This window comes from Fusarium coffeatum, assembly GCF_003316985.1.
Source record: "Fusarium coffeatum strain FIESC_28 chromosome Unknown BRIP53273_contig_108, whole genome shotgun sequence".
Taxonomy (NCBI): Eukaryota; Fungi; Ascomycota; class Sordariomycetes; order Hypocreales; family Nectriaceae; genus Fusarium; species Fusarium coffeatum.
The window spans coordinates 29,321-52,416 of NW_022157901.1; the positions used below are offsets into that span (position 1 = coordinate 29,321).

General features: G+C 48.8%; 8 protein-coding genes across 8 annotated transcripts; 5 read left to right on the plus strand and 3 right to left on the minus strand.

Moving 5' to 3' along the window:
* Positions 1 to 2,362: 2,362 nt before the first annotated feature.
* On the plus strand, positions 2,363 to 3,754 carry FIESC28_04992 (uncharacterized protein; the record flags this gene model as incomplete). Its single annotated transcript, XM_031159139.1, has 1 exon — positions 2,363 to 3,754. The coding sequence occupies one exon, from the start codon at positions 2,363 to 2,365 to the stop codon at positions 3,752 to 3,754; it is 1,392 nt and encodes a 463-aa protein (XP_031016783.1).
* A 1,309-nt stretch (positions 3,755 to 5,063) lies between these two features.
* FIESC28_04993 (uncharacterized protein) lies at positions 5,064 to 6,272 on the plus strand (the record flags this gene model as incomplete). The annotated part of the gene is made up of 2 exons (XM_031159140.1): positions 5,064 to 5,361; positions 5,485 to 6,272. 2 exons carry the CDS (start codon positions 5,064 to 5,066, stop codon positions 6,270 to 6,272), a joined length of 1,086 nt encoding a protein of 361 aa, XP_031016784.1.
* A 589-nt stretch (positions 6,273 to 6,861) lies between these two features.
* Positions 6,862 to 7,863, plus strand: FIESC28_04994 (uncharacterized protein; the record flags this gene model as incomplete). The annotated part of the gene is made up of 1 exon (XM_031159141.1): positions 6,862 to 7,863. The coding sequence occupies one exon, from the start codon at positions 6,862 to 6,864 to the stop codon at positions 7,861 to 7,863; it is 1,002 nt and encodes a 333-aa protein (XP_031016785.1).
* Positions 7,864 to 8,086: 223 nt separating this feature from the next.
* Positions 8,087 to 8,860, minus strand: FIESC28_04995 (uncharacterized protein; the record flags this gene model as incomplete). Its single annotated transcript, XM_031159142.1, has 1 exon — positions 8,087 to 8,860. The coding sequence occupies one exon, from the start codon at positions 8,858 to 8,860 to the stop codon at positions 8,087 to 8,089; it is 774 nt and encodes a 257-aa protein (XP_031016786.1).
* A 609-nt stretch (positions 8,861 to 9,469) lies between these two features.
* On the plus strand, positions 9,470 to 10,622 carry FIESC28_04996 (uncharacterized protein; the record flags this gene model as incomplete). The annotated part of the gene is made up of 4 exons (XM_031159143.1): positions 9,470 to 9,491; positions 9,543 to 9,597; positions 9,646 to 10,468; positions 10,521 to 10,622. 4 exons carry the CDS (start codon positions 9,470 to 9,472, stop codon positions 10,620 to 10,622), a joined length of 1,002 nt encoding a protein of 333 aa, XP_031016787.1.
* Positions 10,623 to 11,111: 489 nt separating this feature from the next.
* FIESC28_04997 (uncharacterized protein) lies at positions 11,112 to 14,416 on the minus strand (the record flags this gene model as incomplete). Its single annotated transcript, XM_031159144.1, has 11 exons — positions 11,112 to 11,517; positions 11,566 to 11,963; positions 12,013 to 12,088; positions 12,144 to 12,837; positions 13,083 to 13,369; positions 13,419 to 13,440; positions 13,502 to 13,515; positions 13,565 to 13,679; positions 13,732 to 13,973; positions 14,021 to 14,139; positions 14,189 to 14,416. 11 exons carry the CDS (start codon positions 14,414 to 14,416, stop codon positions 11,112 to 11,114), a joined length of 2,601 nt encoding a protein of 866 aa, XP_031016788.1.
* A 1,743-nt stretch (positions 14,417 to 16,159) lies between these two features.
* On the minus strand, positions 16,160 to 19,293 carry FIESC28_04998 (uncharacterized protein; the record flags this gene model as incomplete). The annotated part of the gene is made up of 2 exons (XM_031159145.1): positions 16,160 to 18,551; positions 19,286 to 19,293. The coding sequence occupies 2 exons, from the start codon at positions 19,291 to 19,293 to the stop codon at positions 16,160 to 16,162; spliced, it is 2,400 nt and encodes a 799-aa protein (XP_031016789.1).
* Positions 19,294 to 20,974: 1,681 nt separating this feature from the next.
* On the plus strand, positions 20,975 to 22,630 carry FIESC28_04999 (uncharacterized protein; the record flags this gene model as incomplete). The annotated part of the gene is made up of 3 exons (XM_031159146.1): positions 20,975 to 20,983; positions 21,084 to 21,732; positions 21,786 to 22,630. The coding sequence occupies 3 exons, from the start codon at positions 20,975 to 20,977 to the stop codon at positions 22,628 to 22,630; spliced, it is 1,503 nt and encodes a 500-aa protein (XP_031016790.1).
* Between the last annotated feature and the right edge of the window lie 466 nt (positions 22,631 to 23,096).

The window sequence follows — 23,096 nt, forward strand, 5'->3', positions numbered from 1 at the left end:
AGGAGCGGCACAGCACAGCCACGGATGCTCTCCCGTCGAACGACAGACCCGAGACCCAACTTGCAGCTTGACAGGGATGCCTTTTTTCTCTCTTAGGGTGTGTGATGTCAGAGATGCTTTCATGCAACCATCTTGAGTCTCTCTCATCGATACTGTATCAACACTACGATAGAGACTAAACTGACCATCACAAAGCACAGGCATTATCCGTACAGTAAAGAAAGTCATGACCAGATAGATCATTGAATTAACCCCCAGAACCTAGTCGGAGATCATGATCGGAATGTTAATCGTCTCCCCTTTTAGGAGGCCTGCCAAGCCTCATCTCTTGGTTTTCCCTTTGAAACCATCCAAGCTCATTCCGTGGCGCTTCACTTCAATCACTCATCGCTTCTCCCCTTGTTTTTCGGAACCTTTCGTCCCGTGCAAGACGGCACCTCTTGACGCCAATGACATCAACTACTGCCTCTCCCCCAGTAACCACTACGGTAGCTTCATGCCGATCTGGTCTGTGGGCTAATGCTAGAGCCTAGTTGTGACTGTCATAATAAATCTGGGACCTGGACTTTGTTTATTCGCTCTTGATAATCGTATTCATGTGCTGGTCTACAGATCATAGGACGGGAGAAGAAGCTCCAGACAAACATCCCATCCATCATTCTACTAAATCTCTGCCGTGATTTAGACCATCTTTAATCCTTGAACCTATCCAACTTTGACTCTCCTCATCAATGCTGTCTAGTGCCTGACCGACATCATGACGCTCCTCGCTCGACTGCTCTAAATTGAGGCCTAAAGACTGAAGCGTTGACTGAGTGAGCGAGAGGACTCCTACTGCGCTATGCAACCTCAAAGAACCCCCAGTCCATTCCCCATTCCAAAGGCTAGACCCTCTGGATCGTCCCCCAAGGTGCACGCGCCAGTCCGCCCTCGGCATTAGCGCCTCGAAATGATGCTGGTTCAGCTGAGATGAACTGGCGTTGAGGTCACTCTCTTACTGGCTGCGTGTTCGACCGAGGCATCATGTCAAGTAACTGAACCAATGATGTATTGGCGGTGATGAATTGATTGAATTCCCACAAAAAAAGTAAAGACTCTGTCACTCACAGCGTGGCCGTTACCTGCAAACGTCGCCTAACAAAGTATGTACGCCCGGCTTCAATTAACTGAAATCTACGGCCGTTTCCATTAAACTGCGTCACAATTACAGAACTAGACTACCTGCCCAAGTTGATCTAGAGTGTTTGCTGCAACCGGTTTTTGTACCAGGGTAACTCTGAAACTCCGTCATGGCACAGACGGGCCTCTCAATTACACAGTCATTCATTGTTTAACTTGAAAGCAATCACGTGCGTTTTACAGCATCGGCTGTCTACTCTTAATTTTGACATCTTGTGTTTCACTTTGTGTTGGTTTGGTCAAACATTCCTGATTCTAATGGCATTGTTGCCTCTCTTTGCCCCTGTGTACGTGGCAGTGCTGAAGTCGAGGAGTAATGGACACTCGCCAAGACAAAAATGCTAAAGGTCAATATGGAACTCGACTTGATGCCTCGAATATGGGTTTGTGACCTGGCCAGGATTCCCTCGATGATGCATGCATTCCCTTGGCGAGTCTAGTCTAAGCAAGGGACTTGCACAAGACGAGGCGAGCTCTTAGCGTACACAAACTCGTGATGCCTTCTCACGTACCACGATGAAATGTTTGTGTTTTGTTAGAGGACTGCAGCAACATTTAATTAACTGTAGCGGTTTTGAAAACGTGTTACTGCAAGGGATGGCGGTACACTGCGTTGATTGGAACACGCGCGGCATTCATTGTGATGATGGACAAACCCATCTTCCTTACATAGAGACCAGGGACTGGAGTCTGGTATGCCGTCAGTCAGATGTAAGTTGATTCCATGTAAGAAAAGGAAAGACATGAAATTTCGCGGCGTCTATATACGCTTGCGATAATGCCAAACAACGGCACGCAACGTCTCAATGCAAGAGCAATCTACAGTGAAGCAGAGAGAATTAGTTCAGAGTTCAATCATTGGAGTTGCCATGTCGGTACTTCCGACCATCTTCTTTGACCTGAGACACAAAGAAATCATGAGTCCAGCCTATAATCTCTGGAAACAATGTCTATGCGCCCACCATATTTCGGATGTGAGCATAGACAACAAAGAACCTCCTTTGTTCTTTGAATAGCATCACATTCATGAGAAGCCTTGCAAAGATGAATATAGAAGGCTTTTTGACCAGATTTAAAGATAGATATAGCCACCCATCAAAGAGAACCATTTCTTGTTCTGCTATCCATTCTCCTAACTTGTGACTTTCGACTCAACAACTTTGTGTGAATCGTGAGCATCGCAATGGCATCGTCTGCAGCACCCGATACAGAGATGGAGGGCACTCAGCCCCTTTACATCCCCTCAACCCAATGGGCAACATCCTACAAGTCCACCTACACGATCCCAGACGCCGGCATCCTCGACGATCAAGATCTCGTCCTTCTGCAGCATCTCAACTGCTCATACTTCTCTTCCGGTCGTCCTCCCACTCTTGTCGCCCTGAAGCAACACGCCCATTCCCTCGTCAATCTCATCCGCAAACTCGCTCTGACGACCAACACTCGCCCAGTTGGGCACGACGGGATACATGAAAGGAGCTATAAATTTGAGGAGCATGAAGCCTTTGACTGGTTGAATGATCTTGATACGCCTTATGAGAATGATGATCCGGCGCATCATGATCCCCTCTGGGCTTTGCATAATACTGTCCAGTCGGAGTCGGAGACGGGGGGTATTGAACATCGTTGTCCTTTGACGCGGGTTGAGGATAGTGGTCCTTCTTCTAAGAAAGGGGACATTCATCGTCCGTACATGACACACCACGATCTAGTCATGCACGCCAATGAATGCCTAGAGATTCTTGATCACGAATACTCTGCTACAGGTGGTCTTCTTTCTATTCTTCCAACTGGCTTCGAAGCCCCCGAAGATCTTAAAAAAGCTCAGGTTATGTCAGAAAGACAAATGGAAGGCGCACGCAACTGTCTTCTTGGCCAATGGCTCTTGAATCACCAGCATCTTGTCGGTCGAATGCACGAGCTCGAGATCAGTTATGCCAACGCTCTCGATACCCTCGCAGGCGAAGCTCTCGTCCCGCAGCAAATTATAGGCCTTACTGGTCCCGATGGCGTTTCAGGCGGTCGAGAGATCGTGTATCCTCAAGACAGATTCATTCTGGTCAATGCGGGCGATGATATCACGAGCTACATCCACCGTCAACTCGATGTTGCCGAGGCACAGATTGAACAGAAGGAAAATATCTGGAAGGCGAGCGGCGCTGTTGGTGAGAGAATTTGGAACGAAGAACGAGGAGGAAAGGTCTATGCTAAGGGCATTGTGCCAATCGACATCCCCTCTCGCTTCTACCGTATCAAGGGCAAAGGACATCGGTCCCCTCTATTCATGATCCCAGCATCAGATCAGCATCCAGGTGTCTCGCAAACACGCATTATCGAGAATAGGCCAACCCTGGTATCTGTCGTGACCCCGACCTGGCCAGAGAGAGTGACCGCCATAGAGGCCCGGAACAAGGAACGTCTGGATCAAGCAGCAAAGCTTGAGGTGGACAACCGAGCGCTCCTCCGTGAGAAGGCTGGGTTGCTGGACGAGATTGCTTTGAAGGCTGCCGAGAACAGACAAATGAGTGAGCAGTTGGCTTGGTACGAAAAGCACGCTGAAGTCGTTGACGAATGAAGAGGCAATGGTCTGCAGGTCTGAAAGTTGGAGTGCAGACTGGACAAGACATGATCATGTAGGATTGATGGACAGGAGTAATCGATATGGGACCATCTGCGGAGGGTCCTTCTGGATAGAGAGAGTGAATTATCTATTGTCAATGCTAGCCCTTTGCTTTCGATTTATAGCATGTTGCTTTCATAGGAACGAGACCTCAGCCAAACTGCATCCCCTATATCCCTACGGTCGTCCCGCCAGACTATACGGCCTCTATCAGTTTGAGCGACGTCAATGTTCTAATTGCTGGACAATAATGTTACCTCTTATATGGCAGAATATGAACCATTTCGTGACTTCGAATCCCAATGACACGAGGCACAACACCACATTATATTATATCAAACAACAGTGTGTCTTTGCCTTTTTGTTTTCTGGTATGTTACAACGAGACAGCCATGTTCAGCCTTTTCTATACGAGGTCGGCTAGAAGTTACTGCCAACCAACATGTCTCATTGTCCTGGAGGTGGGAGTAAGCCACCAAAGGTCGGAAGGCTGTTGGCACCACTCCTTATAGAGCAAGGTTTAGCGAGGCTATCAAATATGGTTCGTTAATGACGCAAAATGTCACAAGTTCTGGAACAATAGATGATACTTCCAAGCGGTCAGTAGAGCTTCTAAGTGGTTAGCATATGATGCTGAGTAGATATCTGTTGGGTATTCGAGGGGCGCTCTGCGATAGCCAAGCCAGTGATGCTATCAAGAAAAATATAGTCATGTGCGCAACATTCAACTTGTTCTCTGCAACTTCAAACGATTCTGAGGAAGTACATCCCGACGCTGTTAAGATGAATATGATCAGTGAGATGTGTCAGAGGGTATCTTGAGGAGTGAAGTTGAATTAGTGTGGAGCAGAATGATCCTCTCTTGTGATGAGATGCAAAACATCCACAATGAATTCTCACAGTTCCTGAAACTATGAATTCTTTCAATTGAGGCAGCTTGTTAACTCTAAGAAGTTTTGGTTGTTCCTTCATTTGCTGGGTCCTGTTTGATGTGATAGATTGCCCGACCCTGGGTCTCCGCAGGAAAGGAATTAGCATCTCTTCTTGTAATTACCTAGCATTCGACCTGAAATGGGATCAATGGAAGGTCCAATATCTTCTCATTTGAATATCTCGAATGTTCGGGAAGGTCTTGCCCAGGCCATGGCAGGTTCCCTGGTAACATGCGTCAATATATGACTAAGCCACCTTTAAAGATCCCCTCCTCAACACCAATCACTGCAACACAATTGTCACCATCCATCATGAACACTCGATATCAACCATGATGCTACCACTAAGACGATATGCTTCAACTCTCCATAAAACTGCTTTCATAGTTCCCAAGACATTCACTCGTTCTCTCCATCTCGCTCCTCCGTTCCTTCTTGATGACTATGTCCCACGATACATGACCCTCAGCTCTCGAGATGCAGCCAAGAAACGTTCTTTGGCATACGCTCACCTTCGAAACTGTAACCTGTGTCCAAGAGAATGTGGCGTAAACCGGTTCGAGAAAACCGGCATGTGCCTTATCGGCGAGAAGGCAAAAGTCAATACGATTGCTCCCCACTTTGGAGAAGGTCAGTGACAATCAGCTCTGCCCCAAGCTTCCTGCATACGATTATTCCTTGCATTTAAGCTTCTTAGCTCGAGGCCTGATCATGAACTGTATTGTTCTATTCATCTTCTGACTTGATATCCAGAACCTTGTATACAGGGGCATAATGGTAGCGGCTCCGTGTTTATGAGCGGGTGTAACATGAGATGCATCTTCTGCCAGAACTGGGACATATCTCATCAACGTAACGGTATGGACCTGTCACCTGAAGAACTTGGTGATTGGTACATCAAGTTGCAAGAGGTTGGCAAAGTCCACAATATCAACGTTGTTACGCCGGAGCATGTTGTGCCGCAGGTGGCGTTGAGTATCCTCCATGCCAGGGACCATGGCCTGACCGTTCCTATCGTGTACAACACCTCGAGCTTTGACTCTCTTGCATCCCTCGAGCTGATGGACGGATTGGTTGATATCTACCTGGCCGACTTTAAGGTGTGGAAACCAAGTACTTCTAAAAGGCTACTTAAAGCGGATGACTATGCCGCCACAGCGAAGGAGAGCGTCAAGGCCATGCACGCCCAAGTCGGTGACCTGTGCTTTACGGGAGATGGAATAGCCAAGAAAGGTCTCTTGATCCGTCATCTTGTCATGCCAGGTAAAGAGGATGAGGGAGCTGAGATAATGAAGTTCCTTGCGAATGAAGTTTCTACGGATTGCTTCGTCAATATCATGGAGCAGTACCATCCAGATGCCCACGTCGGAAAGCCCGAACGAGCGAAATCTAATGCCAAAGAAGACAACAAGGAAGTCCGATATGCGGAGATGAATCGAGCCGTCAGCAATCAAGAGGTCTCTTGGATCCGAAAAGCCGCAGAGGAACATGGACTGTGGAGGTTCAACGACCCACCAAAACATGAAGGCTTCGCTATCTGATGTTACAAACTGCCTATCATTCGGCCGCTGGCTTGCAGTTCTATTGAGCTATGCCATGAAGCTGCAATTCCAAGCCAACAGCGGGTACTAACAGCGCCACCACCTGGCCAGGACAAGCCATTGGCGTGGGCGGTTTCATTCAATCAACATGGCAAACCCAACCAGGGTTGATCAGCTGTTCTAGACTTGGGATATGTCTTCCAGGTTCCTGGTGGCCAACGGGACTCAACAGCACCTTCAACGCCAAGCCCAACCACTTCTTATTGACAGTTTAATGAGCCAAGTGTGGCAACCAGGCACGGATTCCCTAAGAACAACCAACTGTTCATACACTAGGAAAGTCACTTCCAAAGGAACACTAGGACAGATCCCGGAACTCGCTGTTTCGCTTTGTTCCAGAGCGAATTTGGCAACAAAGCGTCCATGCTCCCCATGCCAAATATGGCCTTCCTCACAGTTGTCTTTGTTCGTGTGCGAGATGGCAAGGAAGGCGAGAAGAATTAATACCTGGCAGATATGCGTGCTGTTTCTCTTGAGTTGTTTCCTCTGCTATCAGCAACAAATATCAAGAATCACAAATTATTTCAAGATGAATACTACTTTTCCACAGATTCATGGCATGGTTCAACTACCACCTATGGATGCAAGGATCACTCCACCTCCAGAGGACTTGAAAATCGTTTTACCCAAACTGCAAACAAGCCCTGTCTTCCCACCTTCACCCAAATCCCTTCCGGATACACTATACCCAGATACTCCGTCCAGTACAGGCTCTTCCTCTAGAAAGAGACAGCGCCGACGCTCCTCGAGCTCTCGGTCTCGTCAGTCAAGATCAAACGCCAATCAACAGGCCCATGGCAGTTCTCGCCTTCTCTTCGAACCTCGGGCCTTTGAGGAGCTCTACATAGAAAGAGCTTACCTTGACCAAAAGCTTCGAGAACATTCCTGTCGAGCTTCAGATCTTATGAGACGTTACTGCGGAGTCGAGCAGCAACTTCAAACTCTCGATGGCGACCGTGGACGACGCAAACTGCGAAAGCATTTGAGTTTGCTAAAGTCCAAGATCAACCAGGCTGCTGAGCAGGAAAGGGCCATCTTTTCACGTCTTGGCGACCTGTACGTCGAGATACAGAGTCGCGAGACGTGGGCTCAAGCATGGATTGTCGACAGCCCCAGTGTTGCGTCGTCTATTTGCTTTAGCCCTGCGTCCTCTGGCTTTCCTACTCCCACTGCCCCTTTCGTTGGCTCATCGATGGACTTTGCCCCCACAGGCTATTTCAACAACTTCTACCAAGCTGCTGGACCTTGCTACTCCTATGCCCCTTCAGAGTCTGCAGTGTACGGCTTGGAGACTGTTGACGAAGCCACTGAGGATCTTCTGTGCGTTCCTGACTCGGCCTCTGTGAGCGTTGAGTCAGAGACGACACCAACTACACCAGCAACTTCTGTTGCTACAGATGTTCACCCTTGTGATGAGAAGAACGACTGTGGCTCGGAGACTGGAGACGCTTTGGACGATGTCCGCTTTTCGGTGGCTAGGGAGAGGCGAATGAGTCTTCCTTGCCTCCGTCACACTTGGCCTGAGGCCTAAGCTAATAAGCATAACAGCGGTGTTGCCGGACAGCGTGTTGATTTTGAGGTTATCGTAATGACTTATCGAGCAAGGACACTGTTGTGTCATCGTAAAAAGAACATGTCGTATCATTAATAGCATATCAATCTGGCGTTTAGTCCTTAGCAAGTCTTTAGTTTAGTGTATATGTACTATGTTTTCCGAAATCATATCGCTAATGCACCGGTGTATCCAATGACCCTTACGCAAACTCTCCAAATTGCCCATCGTCGAATCCAAGATCCTTGGCCGACTGCTTCTGCTGCTTCACGTCGTTTGCACTTGGTGGAGGTGGTAATGAGAAGCCACCAGAAGAGCTTGGGCCAGCAGGAGGTGGCGGTAGAGCGAAAGATTGAAGATCTCCTCCAGCTCCAGAGTTTCCTGCATTCGAACTTCCTTGCTGCTTCCTTCTTCCAAACTTGGACCCGCCAAAGCTCACTGTGATAGTCTCGCCGTCCTTGAGGCTGTAATCTTTGTGCTCTTCCTTTTCTTTCGCTGCAGCCGGCTTGCTCTGCTCGCCCTCCCAGCCCAATGCCTTCCTCGCCTCCTGCAGCGCAATGCTCAGATCAAACGCCTCGCTCCTCTCCTCAAAGCCAATGCCCAGAATAGCCTTTCGTCCCTGAGGATCGCGCACCGTCAGAGCGAAGAAGCGACTGCTGTCAAGAACTGGCTCTACAACGCCAGGAGTGGTATACGGCGCCGCGGCGAAAAGCTGGCCTGTTGAAGCATCCTCTAGTACAGCGTCAACTTTGAGCTGGTTGGTTGATGAGGCCGATTCGTATGCTGTCTCGAGAACGCGCAGACGAGCAGTGAAGATATGGCGCTGAGGATCGGTGGTCCATGTGCTAGCATTGTAGCCCTTTGTCGAGGTCAGGGGAGGAATGTTGTAGACGTGGACGGCATTAGCGACGAAGAGAATGCGCTGGATAGCGTCGTTAGGGAGGGCGGCGCCCGTTGCGGGATCGAGAAGCTCCATTGGTGGATAGAGTTGAGGAATTGTAGCTTGTGATAATTGCGCAGCTAGATACAGATCTGGTTTGTCGTAGTTGAGATGAGTATGTGTTCGGGAATGGAAGCTACTTTCGTGTATAAGATGAAGGTGGAGAGCGACATCTTAAAGTTCGGGAAGGGGGCGGTAGCTGGAGGGGCAGCGCGGGGCACTTTTGATTGCGGAATGCAGGGTAGTCAGCTTCATCATGGGGTCGAGACACGTTATAGAATGAAAGAACATCACTGGTCGAGTTTGTACGAGTGATATCACCCGTTACGTTATAATACTATGTTAAATGAAATACATGTGAAAAGATTGTTTTTTGCGTTCGTGCTCTGTAGAGTCAAATGAGATGATGGCATCCTGTCTTCTAAATTACAAGGGACTCACTCACTGAAGATGCCCTGCAAGTAAGTGCCGTCATCTCGGCCCCACTCTCCACCGGGTACAGAATTCACCCCGCCAAACCACCACAAAGACGCCTGACTCACCAGCATCGGATCAAAAATTCCCCTCCATCAGAATCTCGACTTGGGAATAGTATCATCTTAACCTCCCAACCACACCGACCTAACCTATCGCACACCCTTCACCATGGCGACAATCGATACATCGGGTAATTTTCTATAGTACCATATTTTCTCTACTATACTGACCCTTTGAAAAGTCGCTGCTCCGGCAGATGTTGAGCAACCCCAGGCTCCCAAAAACGCCGATTTCGAGTCCGTCCCCCACGTTCACCTTTCTATGCTACTCTAACGCCCTTCTAGCATTGTAGAGACATACCGCGGCCTTATTGCTTCAGACCCCGATCTTACAAAACCCGTCGCTGCCATCGAATCCCTCATCGCCCTCCTCAACGCCCACCCTTCAACCACAGTCTTCGAGATCCTCGACACAGTCAAAGTCCACTCCGACCGCCTTAAGGCCTCCGTCTCGAACCCCGTCCCGCTCTCCGCCGGAACAGATCTCTTCCTCCAATATCTCGTTTCCTCTCTTCGCCAACAAGACGGCAGCTTCGACGCCGTGAGACAACATCTCCTACGAAACGGACGTCTTTTTGCTCAGCGTGCTAATGCCGCGCGAGAGGGCATTGCGGATGCAGGATGGAGACTTATCCGTGAGGGCCAGTGCATTCTGACACACGGTGCTTCGCGATCGGTTGTTGGAATTCTAGAGCGTGCTGTGCAGAACCTCGGTGCGGGCAAGTTCAAGGTTATCTACGTGCGCGAGGAGACCCGAGTTGAGGAGAGTGATCGCATAGTTCGCGAACTCCGCTCAAAGGGTATTCCTGTTGCCGAGATCGCAGAGGCTTCGGTGGCGTATGTTATGGGCCTGCTGCGCCAGGTCAACATGGTGCTTGTTGGTGCTGAGGCGGTCACATCCAACGGAGGTATCATCTCTCGTATGGGTACCCTGCAGCTCTCCAAGCTGGCGGCACAAGCCAACCTTCCTTTCTACGTCGCTGCTGAGACACACAAGTTTGCGCGCAAGTTTGTGATGGACCAGCGAGATATTGGGTTTAAGCAGGATATTCTCGACTTTAGTGTCGACACAAAGAGCAAGGATACTGTTGATGCTGTTGACTTCACTGTATGTTTCCCAAGTTCTTAAGCCCCGACCAAGTTACTGACATTTGTAACAGCCCCCAGATTTCATCTCCAAGCTCATTACAGAGAATGGGATTAAGCTTCCCTGTTACGTCTTTGAGCAACTGCTCGATATCTACGGCAGTCTCAACGGTTGAGAGGACAATTCCGCATGTTTTGACAAAATCACGCCCATCCCGCTACTTGTTGAGCAGGATATGCTTGGCTCGTTTAAATCTCTTCCATCGGCAAAGGTTTGCCGAGTATCAAGATACTCATCAAAATGTTCGCTTATGGCGTTTTGGAGGCTAGCTGAAAGCCAATGACTAGGGCCAACGTCATAAATACTGTCTGCAAACTTGGGATGCATACACCATGACGATTGATGTCTGTTGGAAGGGCACTTTATACCATCACATATATATAAATATCTTTGGTTTGGTAAGGCGTTTAAAATACAAAGGTGCATAGAGACGGATATGAAAGATACATTTGCTTTCTCAGGGAGTGACTATCCTCCTCTTCATCCCGCTTATGGCAATTTGGGGCCTTAGAAACGACAGAACTCCAACAATAAAACGTTACAACTCATCAACTCGTTTGCGCTAAGAGATCATTCGTAGGCATGAGAATAACAACACGGCAGTTTAAATGTCCCGCACCAGTCTGGCTCCTACCCAGGCGTAAGGGTAGTTTCTCTGGTACCAGTTCACGAAACTCGCCCGTCCTGCGATACGTGGGTGCGTTGCCCACGAACCACCGAGAACAACATTGTGCTTGCCGTCGAAAAAGTCGGCTGTATACAGAGGATACAGAGACATGGGCTCAAAGCCTTCGTGGCGCTCGAGAGTCGAGCTTGTCCACTCCCAGACGCCGCCCATCTCGGCTTGGCCAGCAAGTTTGTTGCCCCGAGAGGTAACTGGCATAGGATGCCAGTGACGGAAACCGACATTGGCGTCGGTTAGGTCAAAGAATAGCTCAGAGGAGCTATCCTTGACCGAAACTGAAGAGTCGGATGGTGGGGTCTCCTCAACGCCGTCGTTGACAAGGTGCCTGCCAAATGTTAGTAAGAACCACAGTTTCTTCTAGAACTATGCTCACCCATTGACAGCGGGAACCGTCTTGGACAGAATACGTTCAGCCTCTGCCTTCTTCTGCTTGTTTACATGCGCATAGATGCTCTTTGCCTCTTCGAAGGAGGGGATTCGACCACCCATCCATGCAGCACAACCAGCAAGCTCATCGTATGAAGCGAATACAGGCCAGTCAAGTGCATACTTGAGAGGAACTAAACCATACATGGTTCTAACGAACTTGCCGTCAATGAACGAGTCGGGAACTTGGTTTGCGTGGTAGCCGTTTCCATTTCCGTTGGAGTAACCATTTGTATGTCCGTTAGTGTGATGACCGTTGGTAGCACCATCTTGTTTGCCAGAAGCAACCAAGGACCACGAAACTGGGATCTTATCGATCTTGGAGTTGTACAAGTACTGAGCATACTGTATATTGGTTAGAAATTGGTGAATATCAGCGGTAAACATCACATACCTCTTCATTGGTAATAGCTCTGCCTTGAGCTTGGAATGCATGGACCTTCGCTTGTCGTGCAGGCTTCTCGTTATCCCTTTAGAGTCAGGTCAGTTCATATTCGTCCCATTCAAGTAAGAAATGTGACGTACCAGCCAAAATGGCGTGAGGGGTCGGTACCATCCTCGGGATCATCCAATCCCAAAGTAATCGTCTGCTCTGGGACATCAAACCACTGATTCGGGACTCTAGCTTCGTACGATTGCTGAGCCAATTTTGCAAAATCAGGCTGTACTGTGTGAGGGGGAGGAAGTGTCTTGTCACTCTGAAGCATCATGTAGAGCAAAGTCTCAATGTGCATCAGCTCGTGCTCAAAACCAACCCAGATAGCCCGGCCGATATCTCGAGGAATCTTGTCTTGGCCATTCTGGTAAAGCTTTTGCAGACGAGATCGAACCCTGTCTTGGTATGCGGTAATTTCTTGAACAGGAGGCCACTCGTCAGGAATCTCAGAGTGAGTATGGCACTGCTCAGGGTTATCAACATCAGGATCGATTCCTCTCTCGAAGATGGAGTAGTAGGACGAGGGATCGGTTGGTAGTTGACCGGTAGTCTTGGTCAACTGGATATCGAGGAAGGTCGGGATATGACCAAGGTAAAAGATGCAGGCGTTTCGCAATTTGATGGGCTTTTCCTGAAGCTCCTCGTCGGCAATCATATCCTTGGTCACAACATCCCATGCCTTCCAAAGTGCCTTCCAGTCTTGGACCGTTGGCAGAGGTTTGGCGGCGTAGAGAGAGGGGATCAAACTGAACGGCATACTCGACTTCTGTAAAAGGTGAAGTCCTACACGATTGTTAGTCTCCTCTTGGCTAGCTTTCATGCACACTCTTGATATATCTCCAGCCTCAGTCATGCACCCCCACGTCATCCTGGAGATTGGCCTATCCTGGACACATGCTGCCGGTCGAGCTGGAAAAGGAAACACCCCTTTGCCGCGATTCGCGGGGTAGTCCGGGGGTGCATGACCACAAGGCATCAAATCGCATGTTTCTGGGGTGGGATATGCATCGTGAGGGAATTTGACCTACCATACTCATCTCCCCGAGTCCAGCGACCCATCTCGGTCAGACCTGCCAGTTTCCAAAGCTTTGTCTTTTCTTCCTCGGAATACTTGAGACTTTGTTCGATCCATACCCGCTCGTGGGGCATGATCTTTGAACCGAGAACATCCGTGGGTCGTGTCGGAGCGAGAAACGCCTGATGTCGCCCGCCTTCACTATCGTAGACGTACTCACCAATAACCTTCCACTCGCTAGTGTTGAAGACTTGTTCGCCGAGAATCTCATTGGCGTTATCAAGGCCATTTAGAATAAATCTGTATGATGTCAGTCCGTAGAACTCATTAGGAGTATAAGTCAGCTTACTTATGGGTTACCCCTTGGGAGTCTGCATTCAAGAACTGCGGCATTAACATCGACATATCTAAGCGCACTTAGAGACTACGTACCGTTGTATGCATGGCTACGGAATTGTTAGTATTGCTGACAACCAAGTGGCGGTTGTGACTTACTAAACACTGGATGGGTTGCTGCAAGAGTCAACCGCAACGATCATGGAATCAGTTGGCGTGAGGACCTCTGCGAACCCTCCCAAAAAGTCGGCTGCTTCATCTCGTGTGAAATTTCCTATAGTTGCCTTGTTAGCATCATGAGAATGAACTTGGGAGGAGTAACGCACCAATGCTGGAACCGAGGTGAATGATGCACTTGGAGCGGCTCGTGAGAGAAGGATGCTTAAGCCATTCCCGTCCATCGTCGTATGTACCAAGCAGGCCATGGCAGGAGACATATTTGAAGTCGGGTACTTGAGCCAAAGTACGCTCAAGCTCTTTAAGAGATAGATCCAGAGCGAAGTATTGGATTGGCTTCTTAGCCTTCTCAAATTCTTGTAGAAGCAAGCAAATCTTGCGGAGGTTTCTTCTGATTGTTAGTGACCAATGTCTCATACTGCGAGGGGATAGACCAACCCGCTCCCCAATTCAATGACCATAGAACCCTCAGGGATCTGACTGGCAATCTCGGCCGAGTTCTTCTTCAGAATCTCAATCTCATAATTTGTCAAGTAATACTCATCCAAGTATGTGATCTGGGGTTTATGAGTGAATGTAAGAGGGGTCTCGGCAGAATCAACATACTTCCTCAAAGAGCTGCAGCCCTTTCTCGTTGTATAGTAGAAGGGTAGGAAGCTTTCGTGGACCATCTTCAGGGTTAAAAGATGTGGCGATCTCATCTTTGAGGTTCATCTCGACAATTTCACCACGAATATCAATAATGCTAGGCACAGCAGGCATCGATGTGTTGCCATTCTGCTTTACCCTTTGAGGGGCAGCAGCAGCGGCTGGAGACGCTGTGAGGGAAGGCATGATAAAGCAAACGCAGATAGAACAAAACAGCGTAGGACTTCAACTCGGAATGTGCTGCTTCATGGAGACAAATTGACGGGGACAACTATGGTTTATAGATTATAACAGGAGTCGTCTCGAAGGGCGTGGCCTTCATTACTGATCCTCCCACCATCCCAATAGGTCCGAGGTACCTGAACATGTTTACCTCCTCAGTGGAGAATAGCTCAGACGACTCCTCGTGTCTTGATCAAGCTGGGCAGGCATCACAGCCAAACAACGCGGGGGACGGTACACTATTCTTAGTTCATCAGGGAATCGTCATTATGCCGAATGGGCGAGTAACGAGACTACGCGCCAGGAACACGGCTTGTATGATCCACTTGGATGTCGCAAAAGGGAAACCGGCTGTGCCTCAACAAAAGTGAATGGCCCCGATCGACAGCCTTCGGTCTGGTGGAAGTACTGTACATGGCTCTCGAGCCCTGCTGCTCGCCGTATGTGAACGATTCTGAAATAAGTTTGTCATGGTCTGCACTCTCAGAGTTGCAGCATCAGCACTTGTGGAGTGAAAGTGGGAGAGGTTGATGATAACTGGCAAATCAATCACAATGAGCCCGCCCCACGCCCCACGCGCGTGGGATAGCTCACCAGGTCAGGTCTGAGCTTGGAGCTGTGGCAGAGTGAAGCTCGACCATGTGTGAAGGGAGCTTTGGCAGTAGCTCGAGTCGTCGACATTGGGGCCCTATATATCCATCAAGGAGCCCGATTCCCTGCATAGTCCTTCGAAATTTCAGCCTTGTCTTGCGTGATCATAAAGCTTGCCCTGAATCTTTTGAAGTCATGGAGATCAGTACATTAGAGCATCTCTAAAGTCGACCGTCTCCTACCAGAAGCATTTCCCTGCAGAAACCTCGGTATTGCTTCGAACCGCAAGCGGCGTAGGTACATGTCCCTGCTTTAGGAAACCGGTTTGTACGGGTCATCGATTTGTCTGTTGTCGAATGTATAAGAGACAGGATTCGTCGATCTCAGAGATAAGATGGGACTTGTGAAGCTACCCTGACCAGGTCGTGAAGAACCCCGCGAAGCTTCCGGAAATGCCAGCTCTAAGCCCCTCCATGGTACCTGTGCCGCCCACTAAGACATGGCCATTTGGAGGTCTTTAGCAAGGGGTGAGCACTAGGTGCAGTGACTTGCATATGACGGTCTTGGCGATCCAGTTGTGACTTGATCTGAACGTCATGCGACAGGTAAGCTCCAGGCTTGCAGCTCACTGAGCTCAAACTCCCCGAGCCTGAGCTTTTGATGAATGATCAAATCCGACGCCGCGGAAGCTGAATAAGAATCTGATTACTCAGTCGGTAACGTCACTTTCTTTTACCGACCGTACGCGATTCGGGCCGGCATCGAACCACTCGAGATTTGTTGATTAACCGAATCTTTTTGGTTGTATTGAAAGAGGAGGAATCTAATCCTTCCGCAAAAGAAGGCCAACAGAGTTGTCAGTGCCTGCGCGGAAAGTGGAAGGTGCCAGGCAAAAACAGGCTGATTTTTTTCTTCTTTACAAGTGGTAAGAACTCAAGCACGGTGCTTCCTTCCGATTTACACAACCAGGCAGAGCCTATCAAAAATTCAGCATGTGCACGGAGGCAATATTGATGACATATCGTTAAGGCTTCACGGCTTACTTTGGTATATAACTATGGAGCCCGCTGACCTAGAATCCACGATCTCTAATCAAATTCGCTTATTAAGGACTAATTACTCTCCAAATGCTACTCGCAATCGACCTGCGCCTGAAAACGATTCCAAATCATTCAAGACTTCGTTTATCCGTTTTGACCCCAATGCTTCAATGTTCCCATTTAGGAAATCTGGATTGCCTGATTCCCAAGACCCCTCGTCAATTCCAGGCAACGAGAGATGGCTTTTGGATGTTGAAGGAGTAGGTTTGGGCGGCTCGTCCAGCGTCGCTTGCATACTCTTTGTGGATGAGAATGTTGGACTCATGCTATGGCGATGTGTGCTGTCCATTCTCTGCATACGATCTTGTGGACCTTCCACCGAATGGCGGATCTCTCGGCTTGGACTAACAGGATTTCTGGCCTGCGAAAAGTATCGGTTCGTGGCCCCAAGGTTGTCCAAATAGCTTTGTGCAGCAGGTAAGTACGCCGTCGCTCTTCGCAATGCCTGACAGGCCGTTCCCACCATCTCCTCCTCGAGTATACTCGACATGTCCACCGAATCAACGACATGCTGGCTTGTCACTTTCTGCTTCAGGTCCATATGGGGGAAATGTCGGGCATAAACCGCCATGAAACCTGCCAACCAGATGGAGAATGTGGAGAGTGATGATAGAGGCAGCTTGTCCTTGCAAAGTTCCGTCAAGTCGATGACATTACGAGAAGCTCGGAAGACTTCCTCTGCACTCTCTTCCCAGAATCCATCTGGGGCATGATCAAGCATGGGTTGTGTTCCGTCAAGAGCACCCTGTGGTCCATGACAGCGAAGGGGCAGGAATGGTAAGTACTCTCGGTTGAGAACAATTTGGCAGATAGAAGCCAGCATGTGTAACGAGACGTAGGTATTGGTAGCTTGGTGATTGTCGTGACGATAATAGTTTTGTCGTGATAAGGCAAATGTATCAGGTAATTCGTCGTAGAATGTCTCCAGGTCGACTCTCAGCTCGAAGAACCTCGATCTACTATTCCATGGAGGGAAGTCCTCTTGCAAACGGCCACCTCTCGAGCTATACGCTGAGATATCGCCCCAAATCTCGATCAGCTTGGTAAACTGGCTCAAAGTGCTATCATCGTTGATTTGAGGTTGGAGGAAACCTTCAGGTACTCGTAAAAACCCAGTGTAGACATCGAGGGACAGATCAAAAGCCATCTCAGAGCACGGCAGTTGTATTCTTAGACTCTCAGCTGGAGTACTAAGGGCTCGGTAACTCCCACAGCTCATCAAGCGATCGAGAATGAAGCAGCTGTACATTGTTCGTCGTCGAGTCTCTCTCACGATGGCGACCTCGGCTGGCCTTGTTCGAAACTGTCGTTGCGTAGATGTCTGGGTATCCAACAAGCCCATGCGTTGGTCATCAAGCTCGAGCTTCATGATTTTGGCCATCCGGATTGCAATACCGACATACATCCAAGCCGACTCATGTCCCTGACTCCACTCGAATAAACCAAGCATTAAGAATGCCTGAACTCGCTCCACGGTGATGGTATCCATGGCTGTCCGTAGGGGGCCGAGGGCTGTCGTTAAGGCAGTAGCAAAGAAGTCAGATGTAGCAACTGGGTTCGACTTGGTTTGTGGTGTGCGCATTCGATTGCTTCCATGCTGAGAATTTTGCAGATGTGTCACGTATCGCACCAAATCTGGGTGGAATCGAGATGTGAGTGTCAAGATACCGAGTAGTACCATATTCAGCTCTGATGAAGAGTCTTGCTTTTGTCCAACTCCGCTGCTCATCTTCTCCTTGAGAGAAGGCAGGTGTATGAAGGGAAGTTCCGTAGCATAATGCTGTTTGTAGATGTTGAGTAACTGACTCCAGAGTTCAGTTGTCAAGAAGGGATATGCGAGAATCTCTGCTGCATAGGCTGCTGATCTCTCGCTGTTGCGACCAGGTATATCGTCCAGCTTTTTTGTTCTCTTCTTTTCCTGGTGAGGCTCTTTCTCTGGTTTACTCGTCGGTGGAGGATCATTTCGTTTCGTTGGGGCAGGAGCTGGCTCGGGATATTGACATTGATGTCCTCCTTTGATGCAAGTGTCGCAAGGACTATTTCCTCCATCATTATCGCATTTGATCTTTGATCTCCTACATCGCACACATGCAATGCTAGATCTCATCGGCGGTTTCCCCCTTGAGTTCCTCCTCCCAGCTCTCTCATCAGAGTTGGATGGTGTCTGTATCCATGTTAGGCCATTGTCACCGGCGTCAGGTCTGGGCTGTTCATTACGATGAACAAGCCATGTTGACGCCGGTAACGCGCCCTCTTGGGCACGGGATACTTCTTCGAGTTTTCGTTTAGAATTTGGTAAAGGATGTGAAGTTATCTCTAGAGGCTTGCTGCCCTCGGGTTCTATGGGCGAGAGTATAGACTGGATGCGAAGTTGAGAAGCGATTTTGGCGGTTGGTGCTCTTGCGAGCCTGTGTTGTAGTGTATGGTTTAGTCTTGGCGAGTTGATGATCACCTTGTCAGCCCCGAGTCAAGTTGTGATATAGAGCCGGCTTTTGGAAGTTGTTCTAGTATAGAGAAAAGGAGACAGTCAAGTCTGGGTATTTTACAAACAAATAGCAATGTGCCAAAAGGTTTATCACCGACTCAAGGGGCACAAAACTATTTATACTAGCTAGGGCTCTCAGACATGAACAATTTTCAATTTGTCACGAGCGACATCGCGACATTGGATCCATAGCAATAGAAGCAAATGAAACACCGGGCCGACCTTGAAGTTTCCCAAGCCGACTTACAAGATGCCATCAACGGCCCACGCAGACCGAGTCACTAGTCCATAGACGGCAATATACAGGCCAGACGTGCATAAATTCTGGGTACATAGTAAGGATGGACATGGATCCTTGTTGCTCTCTTTTGTACTGAAGATGTACTGCAAGGGCGTCAAAGCTAAAAGATGGGACCTTGTTGTCGGAAGTGCGTCCGTCGAAAGATGCCAGAAGGTAAAAAAGACTAATTAAATTAGTGTGCCGCTGGTTCGCCGACAGAGCCTCATGACTTGATCAACGTCAGTTACCGCTTAGGAAAGAATTCCCGACCCGAGGGATTCATTGACTAATACCTTGATATCTTCTATAAAACTGATTGCAGAAGCATCATATTCATGACTCTATTATTCATGTCTTTCATACTTGCTTCAACTTACCAGATCATTTTAATAATCTAAGAAGATATTCTGTTCATTATTACCATTGATGTTGCCTGCAGTATTTTCTCTCTCAATGTTTAACCCCATACCCCATAAAGAATGTTCAGCCATTGTGGGAACTCCATATGGGGTTCATAATACGCGGGATCAAAATGATACGTAATGATGGGGTAAAATAACATGATAAAAAGATGTAAACGAATGATTGCGGGTTTTGTCCGGCAATGTCTTTTCTTTCTCAGCGCCTGATCCTGGGGGGTTACAGTCCAGAGTTCAGAATACAATATCAAATAACACCAGCACTTCCATAGAGAATCAACTGCTCTGAGCACTCTAGGTCGAAACAGGGTATGAGTCAATTGATGCCCTACAATAACCAGATTAGGCATCTGGTGAGAGAGACAACAAAGATATTATACTCGGATCAGTGTCGGTAGCGTCGGCCGAATCAATAGCGTAAAGCTGAACTGTAAGTAGCAGTAGAAATGAGAGCAATTGGTAATACCAGGCCCAGATCGGAAGACCAGACCGAGACTTGAAGAGAAACCCACGGGGCCGGTTCACGGAGACGGGAGACACTGCAAGCCGTTTTAACTTGGCCTGAAGTGGGTTATGGAATGGCTGTGGGCACGGGAGCGGCTTCGGTAGAGGCTCTGTAAGAACCATAATAAAGAAGGTGAAAAGAGAGCTGGATGGGCCCTTTTTCTTGGTGAGAATCCACTGTAGTAATTAATTAGTTGGCGAATTACCTAATGTCTTGCCTCAACTTTTGGCATAGGTCTTGAAGAATCTAGATCTTCGGCTCAATGTATACCCGCCATTGCGCCTCATTGTCTGCGTGGACATTCAAGCTGCCTCCCTAGGTCATTAGTATTGTACAGTGAGAGGTTAGTGTTTTACAGTATCATGTTACCTCCAAGTATCAAGTCAAGCTCTTGAAACTCACCAATAACTGTCGACTCATATGATCATCCTTGTCATGTCGATACACTACAGTATAATGCCAAGCTGGGCTAGCCTTCAACGGACCCTCTGAAGTAAAGTCCCGGAGCTTTAAGCTTAAACTGCCAGACTGCTTCGCCCATTTGCATACGCAATCTTAGAATTATTTCTCCCATACAATACTTGATGGCAAATACCCCAACAATTAAAGGTTTCTTCCTCTTTACTTGTTTTGTTCCAATTGGTGTTTTCAAAGAAGCCACACCAAACCAGACCAACTAAGTGGCGATAGCAGGGGGCATGTGTTCCTTGATGGACGCCAACCAATTGAATGACGTCGCTCGCCTTCTCAGAGGCCTCACAAGCTTCAAAGCTTCACAATGAATGAATTTAAGCGCCGACAGACGCCCTCCTCTTTTGATGAGAATGGGGTCACTTTGCAGCCAACGTCAAATCAATCCCTTGCAACAAGCGCCCAACATACAAACATTTCAAAGGATTGCATTGCATTGACGCGCATCGCGCCTGTCTTGCCTATAGTTGGTGGATCAAGGGTGCTGTCATAACCTGAGGTGACCCCTCCATCTTTTGACTCTGCGACTTTCCAAGTTCCAAGATTCCAACATATCTCTCCTATTCTCGCCTTCTACTCGTTGACCTAAACTTATTCCTCTTTTTCTCTTGCATTTGACATCCCTGGAATCGCATCTTTCTCTATCAACCAAACATCACATTCTAGCAAATATGTCTAATGTAAGCCAAGACATGCCTCGAGCGCATCATGGCAGCTGCTCTGCCCAGCCCATGACGTCCGTTTTTTGCGCCTCAACCATGCTAACAAACCTTCCAACAGGATCCCAAGCTTCTCTATGCTGTAGAGGGCATCAACGCTTACCATATCACCAATGGCAAAGAGCAGTCCCTCACTCCTTCGGGGCCCCAGACCCTGTCGCTCCTAATGGTCCCGACCTCCTCTGGCTTCGTTGAACCTTCAGGAACTGGCTCCGATGGCGAGGAGGACTTCTACCTTCACCTGCATCTCCCTCCTGAGCTCGACCTTCCTCTTCCTGCCACGACTCAGATTTACCACCAGCCACCTACAAGCTATCTGATTCCCCGCTGGGATCTTGGCCCCGACAGCGGTGCTTTTACCCGCATCGAATTCCCTCCTGCCAACTCTCGAGCTGGTGTTCAGGAAGACGTCGACACTTTTGAGACCATTCTCGCCCAGTGCACCGCATTCCTTGAACGCTCAGCTCCCCCTCATCCACCTCGACCTTCCGAGAAGGCGCAGGCCAAGGCGCGAGAGGCCGCTGGAGAGCAGCTCCCCGCGTACAATCCCGCTGACTATACCCCTGGCGAAGGTTATGCTCAGGGCAGCCAGAGTGCACAGAATGGGGGCCGAATCGTGCTTATTGACGAGGAGGACGGCAGTGTCCTGGGAGAGCTGACAGATAGCTACCAGGTGGTGGAAGACGAGAAGATCAAGCCTGGTTCCAAAGGTTTGTACTAGCAAATGTCCATGTGCCGCTTTGATTTGCTAATACACACGCAGACCCCGTCGAGATCTCTCTTCCCGCCGATGGCGGCCAGAATATCTCTGTACAGCCTGTTTCGCAGCCATGGACTGAGATGGAAATGCACCCGTCTTACAAAAAGTCAACCCTTGTGAGCAGCGCAACCAAGGCGTCTCGACTCATTGTCACAACCTCCGACGTTGTCTCCAGAACGCTTCAAGGCCAAGCCGATAACTTTACCCAGAAAACAAAGCCTAACGCCAAGCCTGTCACGTTCGCCCCTACTACACATGCACATATTCGCCGGATCAATACCTTCTCGACCAAGGCAGCTACCTTCTCTGCTAACACGGTCGGCACCATTGGTAACATCGCGCAGAACGTTGGTGCAACCGTCACTCGTCGTAAGGATGGACGGGCTAGAGGTTATGACAAGGACGGTCAGGCCATTGATACCTATAAGCCGGGTGTGCTCAATAAGAGCTTGATGGCTTTCAACACTGTTGTCGATGGTATTGAACAAGCTGGTCGGAACCTGCTTACGGGCACATCATCCAGTGTGACAACTGTTGTTGGTCACCGCTGGGGTCCTGAAGCTGGTGAGGTGTCACGCAACCTTGGTGGCGGTGTCAAGAACGTTGGACTTGTCTACATTGATGTCACAGGTGTGTCCCGACGTGCAATTCTCAAGAGTGTTGCAAAGGGCATGGTTGTCGGAAAAGTTAAGGGCGGTGGCGAGATCATTGTTGGGGCTACAGACAACGGAGGTTACGAGACAAGACCAGACAATGGTCAACGAGCGCAAAGCACATATGGTGACAATGTCAGCATTGCAAGTGGCCCTGATCCTAATGGAAAGAAGCCTGCCAAGGGACAGTACTGAGCTGGTAAGATGAAAGATATCGAATTAGCGGTTATGACTTGATTCTGGTGCGGTTCTTTTGAGCTTTCTGTTGGGCGGCAATACGGATTCTATTGATGATTCATTTTGAAAAGCCATTGTATCACCTAAGTAGTAAACCTTTGAAATCTAAGCTTTACTGATTTAATGACCCAAAGAAAACCGAAGATGAAGATCGTCTAGTCGTGTAAGTGAATCAGCGGTACAGTATGAAGTCATGTTGATTAGTACGGTGTGATCGCGGGGCAGTAGCTGCCATCGCGTCGCGCCCAAAGAGCTTCGCTTTAAAGGTTACCAAAAATACATATTGTTGACGGCGCGCAATGTCAACGGCCAAATCGTTCCAAGACCACGATATCGCAGCCGTCGCATTGTCTGAGCTCGGCTGAATATCGCCCATTGGCTGAGATAGAGCTCGGATACGAGATCTTTGCAGTGTGCATCAAGC